Source organism: Carettochelys insculpta, chromosome 13, assembly GCF_033958435.1.
Source record: "Carettochelys insculpta isolate YL-2023 chromosome 13, ASM3395843v1, whole genome shotgun sequence".
NCBI lineage: Eukaryota > Metazoa > Chordata > Testudines > Carettochelyidae > Carettochelys > Carettochelys insculpta.
Window position 1 is genome coordinate 5,355,669 of NC_134149.1, and position 20,500 is coordinate 5,376,168.

The 20,500-nt window shown below is 43.2% G+C and overlaps 1 protein-coding gene across 7 annotated transcripts in view; it reads right to left on the bottom strand.

The window, feature by feature from the left end:
• Window positions 1-18,134, bottom strand: part of MAP7D3 (MAP7 domain containing 3) — a 51,701-nt gene extending 33,567 nt beyond the window's left edge. For all 7 annotated transcript variants that reach the window (XM_075007760.1, XM_075007759.1, XM_075007758.1 and 4 more), the window contains exons 1-3: window positions 17,992-18,134; window positions 1,984-2,085; window positions 793-873 (exon numbers count right to left, since the gene is read on the bottom strand). In XM_075007760.1, the coding sequence (XP_074863861.1) occupies window positions 793-873; window positions 1,984-2,085; window positions 17,992-18,040 (232 nt within the window). In that variant the 5' untranslated portion in view covers window positions 18,041-18,134. The remainder of the gene's footprint in view (window positions 1-792; window positions 874-1,983; window positions 2,086-17,991) is intronic.
• Window positions 18,135-20,500: the final 2,366 nt, after the last annotated feature.

The window sequence follows — 20,500 nt, forward strand, 5'->3', positions numbered from 1 at the left end:
AAAAACAAAAATCTAAATGATTGAACAAGAAAGGAGAAAACATGGCAGCTAACACATCTGAGCTCAGGCCACGCATACTCTCTCAAAAGTTCAGCATCTTCCACAACATACTTCTGGAAATTACTATACACTTTCATGCATGCCCACAAGTAATGAAACAAATGAACCAGAAACTGAACACAATGGCAGAAAAGCCTGAGGCCAGCAGGAAGAAGTTAACTAAATGGGCAAGTCATTGTACTAATGTGCAGACAGACTCTGAGCATCATGTATAAATGCGGGCCATTCATCTACACAATTTTTTTCTGGCTGAGACCCTGGATTCATATCTAAAATGAAATGCAGTATAAATTCATTTGATAAGGACTCACTCCAGGAGAGTTTTATTCTTTCTAGAATCCTAAAAAGATGTTGAAGAAAATCAAGCAGTTCAGATGGCCATACATTCTAGGATCATTAATACTGGCTGAATGGTTCTACATACCCACTATAAGCACAGAAAGCTGTCACGGGTCTTTTGTCTACCCTGCCACTTTTCCCACAATTTTACACTTATCAATACCATGGCATTTCATGGGTTGTGATAGTGGGGACTGGTGCTTGTAAAGATTGGCCACTAACATTTTACCACTATATAATCTACCCCACCTAGTTTGGAAGTGGAAGTTTAGTAAGACTGGCAGGGTACATGAGGCCAAGAAGGTTTTGGGAAAGAACTGATGCATGGCATTGTAGGTAACTCTTATGCCACATTATACATTTTATTTTAAATATGGTTAAATGTGAATATACCATTTTGCTTTTCCCGCTCTTCTCTTCGTTCCCGGGCTAGTCTCTGTCTTTCTTCTGTTCTCAGGGTGGAACCATCTATCACTGTGAAAAAATGGGTTTACAATCAGTCATATAGAATGCAGATTTAAAAAGAAACTAGGTTTTTTAAATAGAAACTACTGAAATGATTATTGAATCCATTTTGGTGAATGGATGCCTTCCTCATGATACCATGTATTTGAGAGGTTCCCACGCTTTTCACTAGTGTGGACTCTCAATCACCCCTCCCCAAACTGTTCATAGACCCTCCTCAAAGCCAATTCTAGCTGCTATGTACACATCATGAAATGAAAAAGGATACCAAAACAAAGAGTTTTTGGATAGCCATTAACAACATTATTGGAAGATATTTAAAAGTAATTGATTGTAAATTTGCAATTTATTTAAAATTTATTTTCTATGATCACTTTTAGTTCTTTAAGTGACCCCCTGCAATACCCTTGTAAACACCCAGGGGTCCGCAAATGTCATATTGGGAACCACTGATTTACTTCGTACAGGTTAGAAATATACCAACAATCTTCTCCCCCAGTACATGAAGCACATACTCTAGAAACTCCAACCCAGCTCCATTCCCCGCCTCCCCCACCCAGGTAAGATTAAATGTTCCAAGAAGCCTTAACATTAATAGGAATCCTAAACAAAGAGGTGGGTCCTGAATTATGCCCTAACCACAGCCTGTATTTCTGACAGGTGCAAATTCCAGAGGTGAGAGGCTGTGACCAAGACTGACCTGTCTCTGGTTCCCACAAAGGTTATCAGGAGTACAATTAGCCACAGTGCTACAGTTATAAAAAACACACTGTGAAAACACCAGGGGAAAGGGGCCTTTTAGTTAAGTGAAGCCCAAACCATTTAGATCTTTGTAGACAGTACCCAAAGCATTAACTGCACCCAGAACTCATCTGTCCACAAAAGCAGACTACAGAGCACATAAACGCATTTGTCTTCACTGAACCACACTAACTAAATCCTGGGAAGAACAAGAATGTAAGCCTGACTGGTAGCCTACAGGTACTGGACCAGCTGCCCAATGCTGTGTTCTCTAAAAGGAGAGAGCAAAGCCACTTCAGAACACTTTCATCCAACTCTGTCAACTTCCACTGGCGAGTTAATGGCACTTTCAAGATTAGCAGTAGTCAGAGATTATACCAGGTTTAGTGGCTGTCTTTATGTTTATTGCAGTTTGGACTGGAACAGGGCTAATACCACTTTGGTTTCTTCTTTCTTCTGCTATTGCTTGGGCTGCAGCAACTATAAAAAAATTGAGAGAGACGATTGTCATCAGAGGGGCTCATCTATTCATTTAATTCTTGAAATCTCAAGTCAGGTTTCCCTTCCCATCACTTGCATGTGTTTCCTGAACTACAATGTCATCTTAGATAAACTTGTCACCCTGTTTTTCCCACTAGAATGAAGCAACTGTGAGTGGGAAAGCAATTGCAGGGTGAGAAATACTCAAGGCAAAGGACATACAACCCAGCCCCCTACACAACTACGAGGGAGGCACCCCCTCCATAAGTGATGTGAACAATGCTCACTTTCCTTCTTTCCTCTCATAACTGGAAACATGAACATGGAACTGGAAATCCATTTGTATTTTTTTTTAAATGATGACGATCTCAAGAGCCACCACCAAGAAACCAGACAAACCCAGACTTAATGTACCCCCGAGTAGACCCCTGAGTTATGCATAGATTGCATTCCAGGGCAACCATGTGTAAGTCAAATTTTGCCCAAGTAAGGAGTAGCTGGGAAACTGACCAGTACTGCTGTGCTGGTCAGTTTCCCTGAAGTGGCAAGGAGCCAGGAACCCGCTGCCCTCTACTGGCTGGATCCAGGAAACCAACCAGTGCAACCGCGCTGGTCAGTTTCCCTGCTGGTGTGAGTGGTGGGGAGCTAGTGCCTGGCTCTGGGCTCCCACGAGTGGCGGGCAGCCCAGAGCCAGAGGCCAGCTCCCTGCCAATCAGAGTCACGTTAACCCGAGATACGTCCAACTTGCGTGCGCATATCTCGGGGGTCTACTGTATACCAAAATATTAACAAGACCCATTTGTAGCAAAAGTTATCCAAGGCGATTGATTTAAAATTTATAATTAAGAATGGATTATTAAATTTAATATCTTATGCCCTTTAACTGGAGGTCTACAGGACACAAAGGAGGGAAGGAAGAACATTTCCTTTCTCCACGACAACTAGTTCTATCACGGGAATAATCCTCCCTAAGGCTGTGTCCTGGAACATTCACCTCCACATGTGTAATCCCTTGTAAAAATCAATGATGAATGCTAATTACAATACTTACTCAGCAACTCTAAATTGTCACCAAGAGCTGTTGCCATGTCTTGAATTAATATCTCACTGCAGCACCAAACAAAAGCCTTCTTAATTCCTACCTATGTTTTCTATTACATCTTCAAGAGTTGTTTCATATAAATAAGCAATATCACATACTGCAATATGATACTTTGACCAGTTGGCAAAGTATAAAACTGGGTACATTGCAATTTAAGTACACTAATGATTTAAAATTTAAAGAAAGCTAATTTTGTACACTGTGGCATTAGTCATGCCAACAATATTAATGCACTCAAAGCAGTGAGCAGAGAACACAATTCTTCCAATCACACAATGAGAAAGAACAACAACATACAGGCTACAGTTCTTACTGCACCAAGGAAAACAATCAAAGAGCCTTCCACGAATAAGAGTCATACCAAGATCTTTCTCATCTCTCACAGAGATAGATGACGGGGTCTGAGGATTTGTATGAGATAGAGCAAGACAATTCAAACTAGTACATATTGGAAATAAATGCTGCAGACCAAATTCAAACCTAACACAAACAGGTTAAACATCCTATAAATTCAATCACACCAGATTACTTATACCACGACTGGTATTTCTATCTCAAAACTCTTATACAATCATTCTGCTGTGTTTTGTAACAGAACACTTCTTGCATGAAATGAGTTGTAATTTAAACCAGGATACAATTTTGATGGAGTTAAATATATGCAAATACTGCAGTACTTCTAGTCATGGCTTGTTGATTTACAATACATGTGAAATTAACTATCATCTTTGATTTCAAAACCTAATTAAAGATACGTCTTAAATGCCAAGTATTTTTCACAAAATCTGTTTGTATACTCAATTTAACTTATGAAGCTGAAGTAAATGTAGGAGAAAAAAAGCTGGTAAAACTGCAACTACATAAATGTCACAGATCTGAGTTCTATCTTCTCTAACATATTTGCATTTTTAAAGTGAATTGTGTCAAAAATCTCTGGAGATAGTATTCCCGCCCCCCCCGCCATATGTGACATAGAATTGCCATTTTCATTTTTAAAGAGTAATATTTGGGGTATAACCACAGTAACAACATAACCTATCCTCTCAACCAGTTTATTTCCATGGGATTTTTGGAGAATGTGAGGAAAGGAGGTGATGATGACTCATAGGTTTGTGCATTCTCTTTTAGATTATTCTTCTGGTTAGTTAACACTGGTTAAGTAGATGCAGCGAAGCTACTGCATTTGAGAGACAGATTAGCATGTAGGTTTAAAGGTTTGGCTAGGTCATACAGAACAAAGGATAAGCACTTTTATTCTTATATAAAATCGAGTTAAATAATGTACTCCCTACATGGTCATTTTTAAACAAGCAACTGTAATTGTTTAATTTTTACATTAATTAATCCTACTATTTTCCCACTTTTCCTATCAACGGTATTCTAAGTATATTTTAGCCACTGCAAACCACTACCCAAGATTATCCTCTTTCTTCTTTGCATAAAAGGTAAGACTCCCTCATAATGAAGGAATTAGAGACCGTGACAGACCTAAAGCAGTGGGCTGCAGGAGCCTAATGGAGGATGGATACACAGGGAGGGGGTTCCTGGCAGCCTGCATACAAGGCACCTGAGACTCATTAAGAGCTGGCTTGTAGCAGCAGGCTAACTAGACACCTGCAGCCAGTTAAGGCCAGGAAGCTCACCTTAAAAGGGTTCCCCCAGGTAATAGGAAGGGGTAGGGGGTGGGGAAGAAGAGCAGATCAGGAGTGGAGGTTTGGCCAGGCCCAACCAGGTACCTAAGTGGGTGTAAAAGTAGTCCAGAGAAAATGCTGCTGCAATAGGGACAAAGGAGAAAACCCATCAGCTGCCTCTATTCAGGATCCCTGGGCTAGAGCCCAGAGCAGTGGGTGGGCCTGGGCTCCAAACCACCTCTTCCCATGCCCTAAGGGGGAAGTCCTGGCAGGAATAAGGAGGAGCAAGAACTGCTGGTGGAAAGAGTTTTCCCCAGGCTAAGACCTGCCTGTGATGAGAATGCTTGTAAGATGAGTCCCTTGCCTCTGGAAAGGCAGGAGGCAGTGTGAGGGTCACCATGGGCCTCTGAAGCACACTAAAAGGCTACCAGGGAGCATAGGACCCCGAGTGAATGACTGGAGTTCTACCACAAGGCATAATTTCTTCTCTCACATGTACAAATTCATAATAAAAAAGAGAAACTCTTGACCAGTTTTCCTTAGTGCTAAATAAACAAACAGCTCCAAAACTCCAAACATTCCCCAAGTATCTCTGAAGTTTCAATTTCCAGTAATTTATTTTTAGAAATGTGCATTTTAACTTAATGCTGCTAAAAGCACCTGGGAATAAAGCCCTCTAATGCACACAACTTCCTTACACTGCACCACCAATATGCCTCATAATCATAATCTGTACCTACCCCTTCATATCCATTCATCTTTGAACGGTCTCAACAAAACTGTCCAACCAAGATGCCAGGTAGCATCAGTGCACTGATACTGGAGTGTCTGACAAGGGAAAGGGCCGCGTGCAATAATCTAAACAATCTGAGATAACAGCAGGAATTGGTGTTAAGATTTGTCTCAGAGAAAGAGGTACAGCTTACGCCTCGAAACAAAGGAGTCATCCTGCTCAACACTGTTATGACTAACATAGGAGTTCTCCAAATGGGGGTCATGACCCCTTAGTGTGTTGTAAGATTTTTATGCGCAGGGTTGCAAACTGTCAGTCTCCATCCCCAAACCCTGCTTCCTCCAGCATCTACAGTAGTCTTCAATATAAAAGTGCAAGGAGAAGAAAGTTAAATTAGAGATTTAAATCTCACCTGAGTGTGAAATTATTTTTAGTATTGGAGAGGCTGTGTATGTATTCAGATTCCCTTATTACAAACTCGTAGAGATGTTTCAGGCTCCTAATTCTATTCTCTTTTCAACAGTATTTCTTTTGCGCATTTCTTACAGTTTGCTGCACTGAAGACAAGCTCATTCTCTCTGTATTTACACTAAAATTAACTCCGAGTTAGGCCAAGTGAGAGCAGTCACACTGCAAAACAACACCTGAGCCACACAGAGTGATCCGATTAGCAGCAAACAGTAGCCTGAATCTCTATTGCATTACTAGCTCAATTGTCAGCAGCACGCAACCCACACCCGGAAATGTCAGCTAGCTCCAGTTCAAAGAAACACTGAACTCAACACAAAAGATTTACATACAGCTGGAAGCCAGACTGGAGAGAGAGAGACAAGTTGTACCCTAAGCAAACAGTGCAGCGGACAAGCCCCTTTTGCCCTCCCTTTCATATCTGTTTTTCCTTTGTAACATCCATTTACATTTTTCCCCCATAGCATTATCTTCAGCACCTCTCTTGTTCTGCGCATCCCCTTCTAAACGTTGTTTGTCCTCGTTTGCTTGCTAGCTATTGTTTAATATATCAGAACTCAAACAAGCAGCCATCTGTGCAACAACAGAGCCTGGCACAGCAAATCACAAGTGACAAGTCAAATTGTGTGAAAGCCCAACTTTGAGCTCTCCTGAAGAGAAAATAATGGCTCCATTATGTGAGATAGGCTGGACCTCCCTGGTCTGGCACCCTCTGGACCTGACCATTCCTGAAGGAGGAAATAGAGGGGAGGTCCCCTGTCTCCAGTTCCCTCAGCCGGCTGTCCCTTCCTGCTGCCAGCTCTGCTTCCACCCTGGCCGCCGGCCGCCACTGGACCAAAGAGTCCTGGATTTGGGAAGTGCAACGTGTGTAAGGGAAGACAACTAGTACATTTGTTAACCTTCATCCTTTCTCCTCCTCCCTTAATAGGGTGACTACGCTACCTGTTAATGTTATTTCTGCTTCTCAGCATATGAGCACAAGGTGCTACACAAGCAACGCACTTAAGATATAGAAGAGGCCAGATGTCAACACTGATCTCCAATCACCGCACCTGTAGTAGCCATGGGCTCAAACCCAATCATGCATCAATATGTCCTCAGTACTTTCCATTATCTTTTTATAGTCGTTTAGACTGTTCTTTTGCAACAGCAGAATAAAGCATTTGTGGTTCATCACCTTTTACAGAAGACAATGCTGTGAAATTTTAAGAATTAAACTCCAACATTTATTAAAACTGACTGCACCCAAAAATCTTTAAGGTACAGTGTTATGTTGCAGTCACACATTATGTATAATACAGTTTTACCTAAAGACTCCAAGCATGTAATGAAGAGATGGTCTCTACCCTAGAGAGTTTATTGTCTGGATGTATGAAAAGATAATGGGAAAGTGAAGAGCAGAGTAAAGGCAGGAGAAGAGAAGGTAACTTGGAAAAAAAAGTATGTTTTTAATAATATACCAAAGTCTCAGTTCCCCTTGACTATACATTGTCAAATAGAAGAGGTGAATCTGAAGAAGAATAAGGGTATATCTATACTTACTGGAAGACCGACAGAGTCAATCTTACAGGGTTCGATTCTGCATGCGTAGTGGGGACACACTAAATTGAACCATCATGGCTTGACAGTCCACTGTGGTACTCCTCATTCTCAGTTTCTCCAGTCAATCTCTGTGTTTAAGGCCTGATATATCGATCTTACGTACATTGCTTACAGATACACAATTGTGCTAGTTAGAACTGCTTACCTAAAATCAACTTTCAGGTCTAGTGTAGACCGGCCCTAAGACGATTACTCACCAGTTTGGTCAGGGGACTGATGATCAAGGCGTGTGATGTCTAGACCATATTATGGATCAATTATCTGTAATCTAAGCCATAGCATTACCTTTTTTTTTTTTTTTCTCCAAACAAACTTAAAGCTAAATGAAAGCTGAAAATTTTCAATTATAACAGCAATCTGTTCAATTCCTGGTTTCTACAGATATATACATCTCTGTAGATTCCAACTCTTGAGTCTGATTCCTGTGCAAATTAAGTCAGTGGCTTGCATAATTTTAAATTTCAGAGCCTGTGAGGCACCTTAGACAGAGACTGTAATTCTAGGGCTACTGCAAGGGTAGCTCATTTCAGTACCAAAAGGTAATATGCTCAAATTAAAGTCAGGTAAAAAGTAGTAGGAGCAAGTATTTTCCAAGTTCTCTCCAAACTCTGAAAGGAGGAAAGTGGAAAAGTAGTATGGGGATCGGGAATCTTCTAGGAAAAAGTACTGGTAGAAAACTATTTAGAAAGATAATATCCAAGAGAGGAATCTACAGAAAGGGTTAACAATTCATGGAATATTTAAAAAAAAATAAACTTCAACAGAAAACTGACGCCATGCAAACAGAAGGCTAACTTGCTTTAAAGAGAAAATAAATACAAATCATCAATTACACTAACATGTATACCACACTGATGACATTTATCTTGAATAACCAAGACATTATTACTGGTACTTCCAATGCCAACTAAATTATTACAACTTTCAAATAAAAATATATTGAGTGATTTTTATTTATGGACAACTGTGGTCACACTCATCCTTAGTGTTCTGACATACAGAACTGATATCACTACAAAAGGTCTGTGTTATTGTATAGCTACCAAATGCTAACCACAAACTAAGAATTTTTCTCTGCTTTCTGGTTTGAAGTTTTTGCTGATATAATCTGGGAAACATGTATACATGCATCTTTTTTATATTTAGATTTCCTCATGAATGTACTTTTTTTTTTTTTATAAGAACAATCCAAATGAAACACGACGTTGTATCATACGAAATCTCATGGTTTGCAAGTTTCACGTTTTAATAAGTGCTGAACTATACCACGAAAACATAACAGGGCATTTCCACTCTCTCCCCCCTGCCCTCCACAATTTAACTTTATGTTTTTTTAAAATTGGAGAAGTATTTTCATTCCTTTTAGGTAATGACTTCAGGTAAACAAGATCTTATTATTGCATGTCACAAACACAACCCCCGGCAATGTTCAATATAGAGCCTAGTTTACTTACATGGGTATCATTAGCAACTGCATAAAATACTGATGCTACTGATAAAACAGGTTAAAAAACTAGCAGTAGCTGTGTGGTAAGTAAGGCAACTCCTGAACTTTATGTAAATATCAGTAATTGGTTATTAAAAGTTCTAATTAAATGTTTACAATAGAAGCATTAATGAAGTGAACTCAGAGTCCAGGACACATTAAGAACCACCTAGCAATTAATCTTTACATGATGTTCTCAAGTGCATAAAGCTACTGACTCGCTTGAACAGTACTTCCCTGCCACTTGCCTCCTCACTTTTAGTTGGGCTTAGAAAGGCAGTTAAAGCTCATGATTGTGTTTAATAAAGGGTAGTACCCCAACAGATTTGCAAATTGGAATAAAACCAGATATATTTTTAAATGCCAACCAGCCCAGCTTTCTGTGGTATTTTTCCTCACAACTGCAGCAGCTTTTGAACTCCCATCAACCAAAATGCAATAAATTGGGAGGATAAAATGCCTCTCAAATGCTGTGAGGTTTTTAGATAGTAAAATGATAGGCATGAGAAGCAGTTGAAAACACTGGAACACACAACCAATTTAGGCCTTGTTTACCCTAAGCTATTTTGGACCCATAATTCCCAATACCAACAGAGCCAGAGTTCCACCAATGACAGCACCAGTAGAATGTATAGGGTAGACAAGATGGGACCAGAGTTTTGTCTACACTAATATTTCATCTAGTAATATTACCAAAGGACACACTGGAAATTATGGAGCTGAAAATTCTAGTACACGTGATTCATGTGAAGGCAGAATGGTTTTGAGAAGGCCAGTTAAAGAACAAAATTAAGATTTAAATGTTACTATTTTTAGTTCTATCACTGAAGAGCTATTTTAAGCCTTTATTTTTATTTGTCCTCAGCTATGGTGGAATGTTATGAATTCTATCACTTTGCAACTATTTTCAGGCAAAATAAATGACCTTTCATAATTTGGAGCAACTGAGTGAAAAAACTGCCTTTGCCTTCTAAATATGCCCTATTTACAAAGATAGTTAAGTGATCTAAGCACTGGATAGACATTGCTAAATTCTACCCTGTGCATTTCTGAATCTTCCATTCAGTTAAGCAATTAACGGGCTTAGAGCAATTCAAGCACAGTATGCAAGCTGCTGGTGTCTTCTGGGAGGTAGAGGAGTACAGGTTTCCAGATCTGCAATATACTAATACTCTTACAAAAGTGGATGGGGTATGGCTTGCAAGGTGCAGATTTACCTACACAAGCTAAGTCTGCGTGTAGCTCTCTCAGCAGTAAATGGAAGAACCGAGCCATCAATAGATCAAGAGGAGCTAAATTATAGAAAAACCAGACACAGGTTATATTAAACTGACTCAGTTTCCCAAGTGCTTCTGGACCCAATTCCTAAGAAACACTTTATAAATTTTTACCTTAGATGGAACAACTTGTATTTGACTTGCATTCTCAGTATTTTACCCAACAGGAATTATTTCACGTTTCTGACCTTTCTGATTAATCAATGCCAATTAAAAAAATTAAAGCAACCAGGGATATCTGTAATATTGACCACAAAGGGATAATTACTGTACATATATATCCTAGAATTTAATATTCAAGTTCTCAGATCCCACTGATGAACACTTGCTCTCTATCACGTTGTTGCACAATCTGTATTTCAAAGATGGGTGTGCTAAGGAGGAAGACGATGTACATACAGTCACGCCACCAGAGAGCAGAAGTAAAAAGATGAGACACAAATACATTTCTAGTCCTGTGTTTTTGCCACATGACAAACAAGACCAGTGATCTAACACAGAGGTCTACTGATGTTACCTTTAGTACTGATCCCATACTCACCATTTTCTAACAGAACAAACCAGCAGTCACGTAGCACTTTAGAGATGAACAAGATAATTTTATTAGGTGATGAGCTTTCGTGGGGCAGGCCCACGTCCTCAGATCTGGAGATATATGGAAGCAGGTATGCCCCACGAAAGCTCACCACCTAATAAAATTATCTTTTCGTCTCTAAAGTACTACATGACTGCTGGTTTTTGTTAGAATACACACTAACACGGCTACCTCTGTTACCATTTTCTTTTTCTGTAACTTTCAGGAGGACACAAAATACAAGAACATGCATCAGAATGAAAACTCTCCTGTAGCACTTTATACAAGCATACTGCTCAGGTATATGCAATTGTATTTTGTATTTACAGGCAGGACTCAAAGAAAGACCAACTTTCCTAATCAGGCTCAGAAAACGTCTGCAGTAGTTTTCATTAAAAAAAGATTTCTAACCTGTACAAATGAAGATAGACTTCCAAATGTGGACAAAGATATGTAGCGTTATCTTCCTAATTCTACATGTAATCAGCACCAGTCTCTCTACTACTGCTTATAATCTTGCCAAACAACAGAAGAATTAAATTTGCTGTTAGGCCTGGTCTAGGCTACAGAGTTGGATCAACATAAGGAAGTTTGTAAGCCTGTAAACATCTACACTATGATGTAGATTCCCACCAATATAAATCACCCACCACAGCAATTTAGTAACTCCATTTCTGCAAAAGGTGTAGTCCTTAGGCTGAAATAGTTAGGGTGATGCTGTGTCCATGCAGACACTGCGTTACTTACACTGCTAGTTGACCGTCAGCCCTAGGGCAAGAGGAAGGGGATTTCAGCTCAACAATACACCATGCAGTTAAGTTGGCGGATGAGTAACTGGTGAGGGCATGCACTGACAATCGAAGGAGCAAACTGTGGACATGGAATTCTGGTTTAATTACCGAGATGACTGTACACTGATTTCATTGTCTTAATTCTGTCACCCAGACATGCTCTTAATCTGTTACTGCTATGCAGAACGGTGGGCAGCAATATCAATTTCATGCACTCGCTTGGAAAATTATCTAAGGAAATGTTTCTCAATCTTACTGATATTAGGGACCAGCCTGATCACAGAATCATAGAATTCTATGGCTGAAAGGGACCTCAGGAGGTCATCTAGTTCAGCCCCCTGCCTAAAGCAGGATCAACCCCATCTACATCACCCCAGCCATGACTATGTCAAGTTAGGACTTAAAAACTGCAAAGGATGGAGATTCTACCACCTCTCTTGGTAATGCATTCCAGTCCTTCACCTCCCTCCTGGTGAATAGTGTTTCCTAATATCCAGCCTACACCTTTCCCTCTGTAACTTCAGACCATTGCTCCTTGTTCTGTCACCACCATCTGATGCCTTCCTAAACTGTGTCAGGGAGATCTCAAGGACCAATGACAGTTCATGGACGGGTCATTAGGAAATACTGACTTAAGGTATTTGTAAGATTCCCATGAACATGAAACATGAATATAAAAATATGCAACTATGAAGCACTCATAAAATCATCCAAGGTACAAAAGAGCTAGTATTCTCATTTTAAGATAGGGAACCAAGGCATACAGCTATAAAGTGACTTATCCCTAGGTCACATCAGAAGTCTGGTGGCAAAGCAGGGCCCTGACCTTCTGCGTTCCAAGCTAGTGCTCTAATCCCTGGACCATCACTGCTCCATGAGCAGAGACAGGCACTGGAGTTAGTCAACCCTCCCCACCATTCCCTCATTGGAGGCATGAATATCAAAGATGTTTTTACTCTGATTCTCACAACAGCAGGAGGCTGGGAGATTCATTCTGGGTTAGACACAAACCCATCATTCTGTGCTTCCAAAATACATTCTTCTATGAAAAAAGGATAATGTAAAAGTGACATTGTGAAGCTTAATATTAATGTCTCAGTGACTCCTAAGTTTGTTCAAAAAGAGTTTTTTGTAAACTAAACATACTGCAAACTAAACCTAAGATCAAAGTCAGAACGGGTGTCTTCTTTCTCACCCATATACAATAGTACAGCTTGAACCTCTCTAACCTGGCAACATTGTTAGCTGACCAGTGCCATACAAGAGAATTTACCAGACCACAGGAGGTCAATTTGTCTAGCACATTATCAACACTTCTACTGCTTACTGGGCTCATATAGAAGACATTTGTGGTAAATTACTCTCAAATAACAGCACAGAACAGCCAGACCCAGAACTAGTGGCTGTAGGCAAACTTTATGGGGACACAAAAAGTGGTCATCCAGCTTACTCAAGTCATTCTGGATTACAGATGGTGCCAGACAAGAAAATTCCAGATTAGAGAGGTTCGGCCTGTACTGAAGACATGTTGGTTAAGTGGCGCTAAGAAGGAGTAGCTACTTCCCTTTAGTGGGAATGCACAGATATTTTGATTTGCAATTTGAACACAAGCCTGTAAAGTGTTTCACACTGATCTACCATCTATTCTACTGATTTCCACGGTTAATCCACTCATGAAGAACTATCTGCTAGATCCAGACCCTAGTTAGGAATTCTGTTGATATATGAGAAGCAACAGAAGCCAGATGATTCTCTGATTCTTAAGTCATAACTGCAGCAGGGTAGGGGTGCAAACAAACTTATTTGTGTCACTAGCATGAAAAGAACTGAACACACAAATTGAGTATATTTGTTAAATAAGATGTTGTTTTAATCAAATCACTTTTCTGGTTAGAACCTCAAACTTTATTAGTGATCTACATGAGGAAAATTCATGGATTAAATAATGAACTGCCTCTCACAAAATGAACTCATTTTTAACCAACCCCAGAACCCGGGGGGGGTCCCCACAACATCTACTAGCCCCAAACCTACAGAAGAATTAATCTAGCCTTGGGGGAAGCCCAGAACTTTGGCACCTCCCCATGGGGCTGGTGTGCAAAGGGAATCCTTGTACTCCAAGTTACATGAGTGAGGTGAGCAGGGACTCCTTTTTGGCTTATTAGGTGGGGACATGTCTGGGAAATATTTTTTGCCTTCTCACTTCCGTGTGCCCATCAACTGATTTTTCTGTGGGTCAGTGGCTCCTGACCCAATAAAAGGTCCCTCACCCTGGTGCGCGGGCTCAAGAATGCTTAGAGAATTAAAAATATCAGTAAAACATTTTAGACCCCATAAAACGCTGTAACTCAAAATGTCCAGTGATCAGACCATGGAGTTTGATGGTGCCATTTATATGTTGTTGTTTAAGAATATAAAATCATATTTTAGATCAAGGTTTAATACGTTTCCTGATCATGTTATCCAAATTTTCTGGACAGGACCCAATTCTGCTCTCATGCCCTCTGGCTGAAGGCAGTAAGATTGGACAGATGAAAAAATGTGAACAAAATGGAACTGCAGAACTGTCGCTTAGGGCATGATTTGGCCTGCACTCTTTATTAGAGGTGACGCATAATGTAAAAGCGCCCTTTCCCTCAGACTGAGCAAGGCTAGCTGAGAATGAGAAAAATCTCCCTCTATTTTAAATGTAGCAAATATGAAAAGGAAGCTAAAGAAATAATAAGAGAAGAACCCCAGATGCCAGTTTTCAGGGCTTGAAACAGTGCCCAGACACCTGCCAGCCAGAGGACTAAGCCCGCTTCCAGGGGTTGCCACAAAAGCCTGGAGGCATGAAAGGGGAAGGTAAAAGGTGCAGGTCATATGTTCTGCAAGTAAGACAGGCCCCCTCCATGCCCAGTTTCTAGGTCTTTGGTTTGTTGGCAGGCTGCTGGCCATACTGCACATCATCATCTGTCTACCAGGTATCTGATAAGTCTGTAGCTCCCCCATCTTACCTCAACCCTCTCTCTGTTGGAGGGCAGAAAGTTACATCCCTTCATCCTCCTCCCCAATCAACAATCCTCTTGAAGTCTTCTTTATTGCTGTACAAATGGTGGCACTGGTAGTGAAGATAGGGCAGAAGGGTCTTCATTATGCTATTGTTCCTACAGTCTCTTTTTTTCAGTTCTCATCTGCAAATAACTGTGTTTAACTTGGCCTCAGCCAGGACTTGGGAGAGACAGAAAGGCCAACCGCCCCAGGTCCCCGTGATTCAAAAGTGCCCAGGGGCCCTGGCTGCTGCTGCTACAGCAGCAATTGCAGGGGCCAGAGCCCTGCACCCTTTAAATCACTGACAGAGCCCTAACAGCCCTGAAGGGCTGGCTGGGGGAGGCTAGCCCCAGCTCAGATGCCCCCTCACCCACTCTGCCGAGGGCCTGGTGAAGTCTGCTAACCACTCTAGATGCAGTTCACAATTTTGTCAAACAGCAGAACTAAAGTGACATGGTTCCTGTCAATTTCATTGCTTCAGGTAGGATCTTGGATATAGGCTCTGAAACTTGGCAATATCACTCTTTGGCCCCTTGGAAAAAGCCATACTAGTATGGTTTGTTTGCAGACTCAAAAACCCAGCACTACATTAATTCATGTTATCTTTGTATCCACAGTACTTCACTATGTTTTAAAATTCAGATTCTGCTCCATCACTTTTCACCTGCTAAGGCAAAAGGAAGGAAGAGGATTTTTCAAGCTCTATTATTTTTAGTTTCACTTTTTTATTTTGTTTTTAAATTCTCTCTACTTTAGGAGATGGGGATGGATGGCTCCAGGAACCTTTCCTTTCTAGTTACCTGTACAAACTGAGGCCAAGGCAGCTGTTAACAAGAGTGAATGCCATCTGCTTGGTGGTCTATGGAAAGATTTGATGGTTTCCAGCAAGGGCAGGCAAACGATGGCCTGCAAACTGCCTCCAGCCTGTCTGCCATTCTAATGCTCCTTTTGAGCTCTTGATGGAGGTCAGGGGCTTGTTCTGCTCTGTGCATGCTGTGGCTCCGCATGGCTCCCAGAAGCAGCAACACGTTCCCCATACAGGTACCACCTCTATGGGCAACCGGGGGTTTGGTGTGCTGACCACACCCCAAGCACTGCCCCTGCAGCTCCCATTGGCTGAGAACTGCCGCCAACGAAAGCTGCTAGACTGGGGCCTGCAAATTGGGCTTTGCACAAAGCCCCCTGTCAGAGTCACCGCCATGTAGGAGCTGTGGGGGAGGGAATATGCAACTGCTTTGGGGATCTGCTTGAGGTAAGCACCATCCTTGAGCCTCCACCCCACACCCCTGCCCTAGCCTCGACCCCCTCCTACCTCCAAACCCCTCTGTTCCAGCCCATAACACCCACCTCAACCCTAAACCTCTGACCCCAACCCCTGAGCCTCCACCCCACAGACAGAATTCATCCCTCTAACCCCACCCCCACACTACAATCACAGTTTTGTGAGCATTCATAACCCTCCCATACAAGTCTCATACCCTGACGTGGGCCTCCCCCACTCTCCAGTGTAGTTTTCATCAGACAAATGTCTATCTCAAAAAGCACCATAAAAATTAGTGCTTTCAGTGGAGAAGACAAGAAAGAGACACAAAAAAACAAATCATCTTTTTACTCTTAGTTAAGGTCTCCATGTCAGGACCATGTTATATTGATGAAACTGCACTGCAGTTACCTGTGCTCTTTGTTGTCAGTGGACAAACCGGTCTAAAGTTTCATGTCCCTTGTCAAATCAACATCTTTCACAAGCACTAAATTAGTCTTTAAAAAGCAGGAGGGGGAACCCACACATACACAGATACTCCCTATCTGATTTTTGCACCAGAAGAGGAAGAGAGCCTTCCAGATCTGAGCTGAAGACTCAAGATCTTAAGACTGATTTGTAAGAATCACCAGAACACTTACATCTGTAATTACGCTGTTAAATAAAGAAATCTCAGTCACAGAGGCAGACTGATAAGCTTTAAGCATTGGCAAAATATGTTTGCACACAAATCTAGGATAATTAGTTTTTGCATCAAGCCTACAAATTAGATATAGTTCTTTCCTCTAATCACTTCATTATGCTTAGTCTGGAATAATAAAAATGTTTTCATCTGTACTGACTCACTCCCAAATCTACACTGTGCACCCATAAACTTGGACCTGCATAAACTCACACTACCCAGGACACAAATTAACAAGGATCCCATTATACACAATATCAAACAAGAAAGAACAAACTAAATTTAGTTTGTTAGAAACCACTTTAAATATCTTTATACCTATTACTGGTATCTTAATTCCAAAAAACCCCATCATTAAGAGTTTGATTGGGAAGGAAGATTTCAGCGTTTAGGCTATCCCTTCATCCTTTGCAAGATATGACCAGCATCTGCTGCTGTAACAAATAAGATGAGCTGTCTGCAAACCCAGCCTAGAAAATTGAGACAAGACTCATTAAAGAAATATAACGGTTTGGACTTTCAAGGAGCCACGAAAGACAGACAACTCATTTTAAGATGAAGCCCTCCAGTGGCACTCACTCCTGTGTATGTATTGCAGACATCTCAAATCAGCAGCTCAAGTCGTGTAGGAAAGTTACGTGCTGTCGTTTAATAGGCAAATCAGGGCGAGTGGGTGGGTGAAAGGCAGAGTAGGATGGGGGTTTTGTTGTAATGTAAGTCGGACCCTGCATACGAATGCAACATCTAGGGATTGGCCAGAGGGGGAGGGTAAGAGACTTCTGTTTCAAATTCCACACGAGAAATATTCTGAAGCGAAAGCCCAGGCGTAGGAAGACCTGGGATTGCAGAGCTGGGAGCCGCCGCAGAAGCCCCAGATTTCCTTTCTAGGAGCCCGCTCCCGTTGCAAAGGCAGCCCCGCGGGGGGAGGGGGGTGGGGATCAGAGGCGGCGCAGACAAGCCGGACGGGGGAAGCGGGTGGGAGGAGGGGTGGCAGGCGGGGAGCAGGGAGCGGAAGAGGGGGGCAGGCGCGATCCTGCCGACGACCGCCGCCCCCCATTCATCCCTGGGCCCAGCGGGGGAGCTGGATCGCAGCCCCGGCCCTCCGCGGGGAGGGACTAGCCGGCCCCGCCACCCTGGCCTAGCCTCAGCCCGGCCCCGCAGCGTACAGGGCGGCGTCCTCTCCTCCCCGCGCCCCTCAGCCTTGCCGGGTCCGGGTCCGGGTCCGGGTCCGGGTCCGGGTCCAGCCAGCGCCGCCCGGCCGCCTCTCACCCATCTGCTCCCGCAGCCCCTTCAGCGACGAGCCGCCGCCCTCCGCCATCTTCAGCCTGGGGAAGGAGCCGCTCGCTGCCGGCCGGGCCGGGCAGAGCCACGGGAGAGCGGGAGACGCAGTGCGCAGGCTCCAGCCCGGCAGCGCCGCCGCGAGGGAAGGAAACAGCGCCCGCACTGCGGGCAGCTCCGCCCCTCTCAGCCCCGCCCTCTTCCCGCCTCAGCGCCTCTCGGCCCCGCTACTCCCGGCTTCTGCCCCGCCCACTATCTCAGCCCCGCCCCGCTGCTCCTGCCCCAACCCACCCACCCAGCCCGTTCCCGCCGCGCCTCTCAGCCCCGCCCACCCAGCTCCCTCCCCACCTCATAGCCCCTCAGCCCCGCCCCCGTCCCTGCCTCTCAGGCCTTCGCTTTCCCGCCCCCTCTTCACACGCCAGCCCCTCCCCCTTCGCCCCCCGAGACCGCGCCCCGCGCTTGGGGAGCCCTTGGCGGGAGCTGCGGAGACCGTCACTGATCTGCTGTCCTCGCCCGGGGTCCCCGAAGCACGAGACCGGCTTAAACCCTGTTCCGGTGCCGGCTGGTTTCCGCGCCTGTGGGTGCGAGCGCTGCCTGGGCTGCCTCTCCCCCGCCGCCCGCGGCCGCCAGCAGTCGCGGGAGCCCCCCGATCAGGCGGTGTAGTGAAATCCGGGGCGCTGCCGCCCCACGCCGCGTGCCAGTGCCACCGTGTCCCCGGTGCAGCGGGCACCGCTGCAGGGTGCGGGGAGCCTCGGCGAGTCCCCAGCACGCGGCTCCGCCTTGGCTTTAACAAGGAGTAAAACAAAACATACGGACTTTGGGGAAAGAGTTGTGTAATTAGGGGCCTGGTCCCTAAGTCCCAGTAAAGTCACCGGTCAACCCCTGTGATAATAGTGCCCCATGGACAATTTCAGCACCATTCAATGGCTGCAGTGAACTTGGAGTCAAAGGTAAGCAGTCGTGTCCATAGAGTCATAGAACACTAGGACTGGAAGGGACCTGGAGAGCCCATCAAGTCCAGCCCCCTGCCCCAATGGCAGGACCAAGTACTGACTAGACCATCCCTGATAGACATTTATCTAACCTGCTCTTAAATATCTCCAGCGATGGAGATTCCACAACCTCCCTTGGCAATTTATTCCACTGTTTGACCGCCCTGACAGTTAGGAACTTTTTCCTAATGTCCAACCTAAACCTCCCTTGCTGCAGCTTAAGTCCATTGCCTCTTGTTCTATCCTCAGAGGCCAAAAAGAACAAGTTTTCTCCCTCCTCCTTATGACTCCCTTTTAGATACCTGAAAACCTCTATCATGTCGCCCCTCAGTCTTCTCTTTTCCAAACTAAACAAGCCCAATTCTTTCAGCCTTTCTTCACAGGTCACATTCTCTAGACCTTTAGTCATTCTTGTCGCTCTTTTCTGGACCCTCTCATTTCTCCACATCTTTCTTGGACTGCAGTGCCCAGAACTGGACACAATACTCCAGCTGAGGCCTAACCAGCGCAGAGTAGAGCAGAAGAATGACTTCGCTTGTCTTGTTCACAACACACCTGTTAATGCATCCCAGAATCATGTTTGCTTTTTTTTTTTTTTACAACAGCATCACACTGTTGACTCAAATTTAGCTTGTGGTCCACTATAACCCCTAGATCCCTTTCTGCTGTAGTCCTTCCTGGACAGTCTCTCCCTATTCTGTATGTGTGAAACTGATTTTTCCTTCCCAGGTGGAGCACTTTGCATTTGTCCTAATTAAACTTCATCCTGTTTACCTCAGGCCGTTTCTGCAATTTATCCAGATCATTTTGAATTATGACCCTATCCTCCAAAGCAGTTGCAACCCCTCGCAGCCTGATATCATCTGGAAACATAATAAGTGTACTTTCTATGCCAGTATCTAAATCTTGGTGGTTAGGTTCTGCTACACTAAGAATACCCTAGGACGCAATTCAACAAGAAATCCCATGACATTTTATAGACGAGTTATGAAAAATGTGGCTCCCATGTCTGTTGCTGTGATTTGAAGCACTACATTCCTCAGGTGAATGATTATCATAAGGAGACTTAATTGTCTGAGGATGCAAATCCCATCACCCTAAATTACTATGCAAATTTTGTATTTGAATACTTGCTTTTCATCAACAAGCTCCTTCTAGCATTTGTTTGCTCTGCACTGCAGTTTTACTGTTTTTAAAATCATTGCTAAATTATCCGTAATTTTGATGTGGTACTTTGCCTGTGGCATCGACTGATAAGAGTTTGACAATGTAAACTGTGATGTGGTAATCTTATCAACCTTAGCTCCAGACATTTTAATCTTATCAGCGTGTTCTGATGAGATAAAATATTCCAGCAGTGATATTTTATGAATGTTATATTTCTTCACCTGGTATTGTGATGAGATCCCATTATGTAAAATTGCAGGATTACGTTAGCAATGCTGTGCCTCTGATTGAGAGGGTATTTTCTTTTGAAGAGTCCATCTTTGTTAACTGATACATTTCCT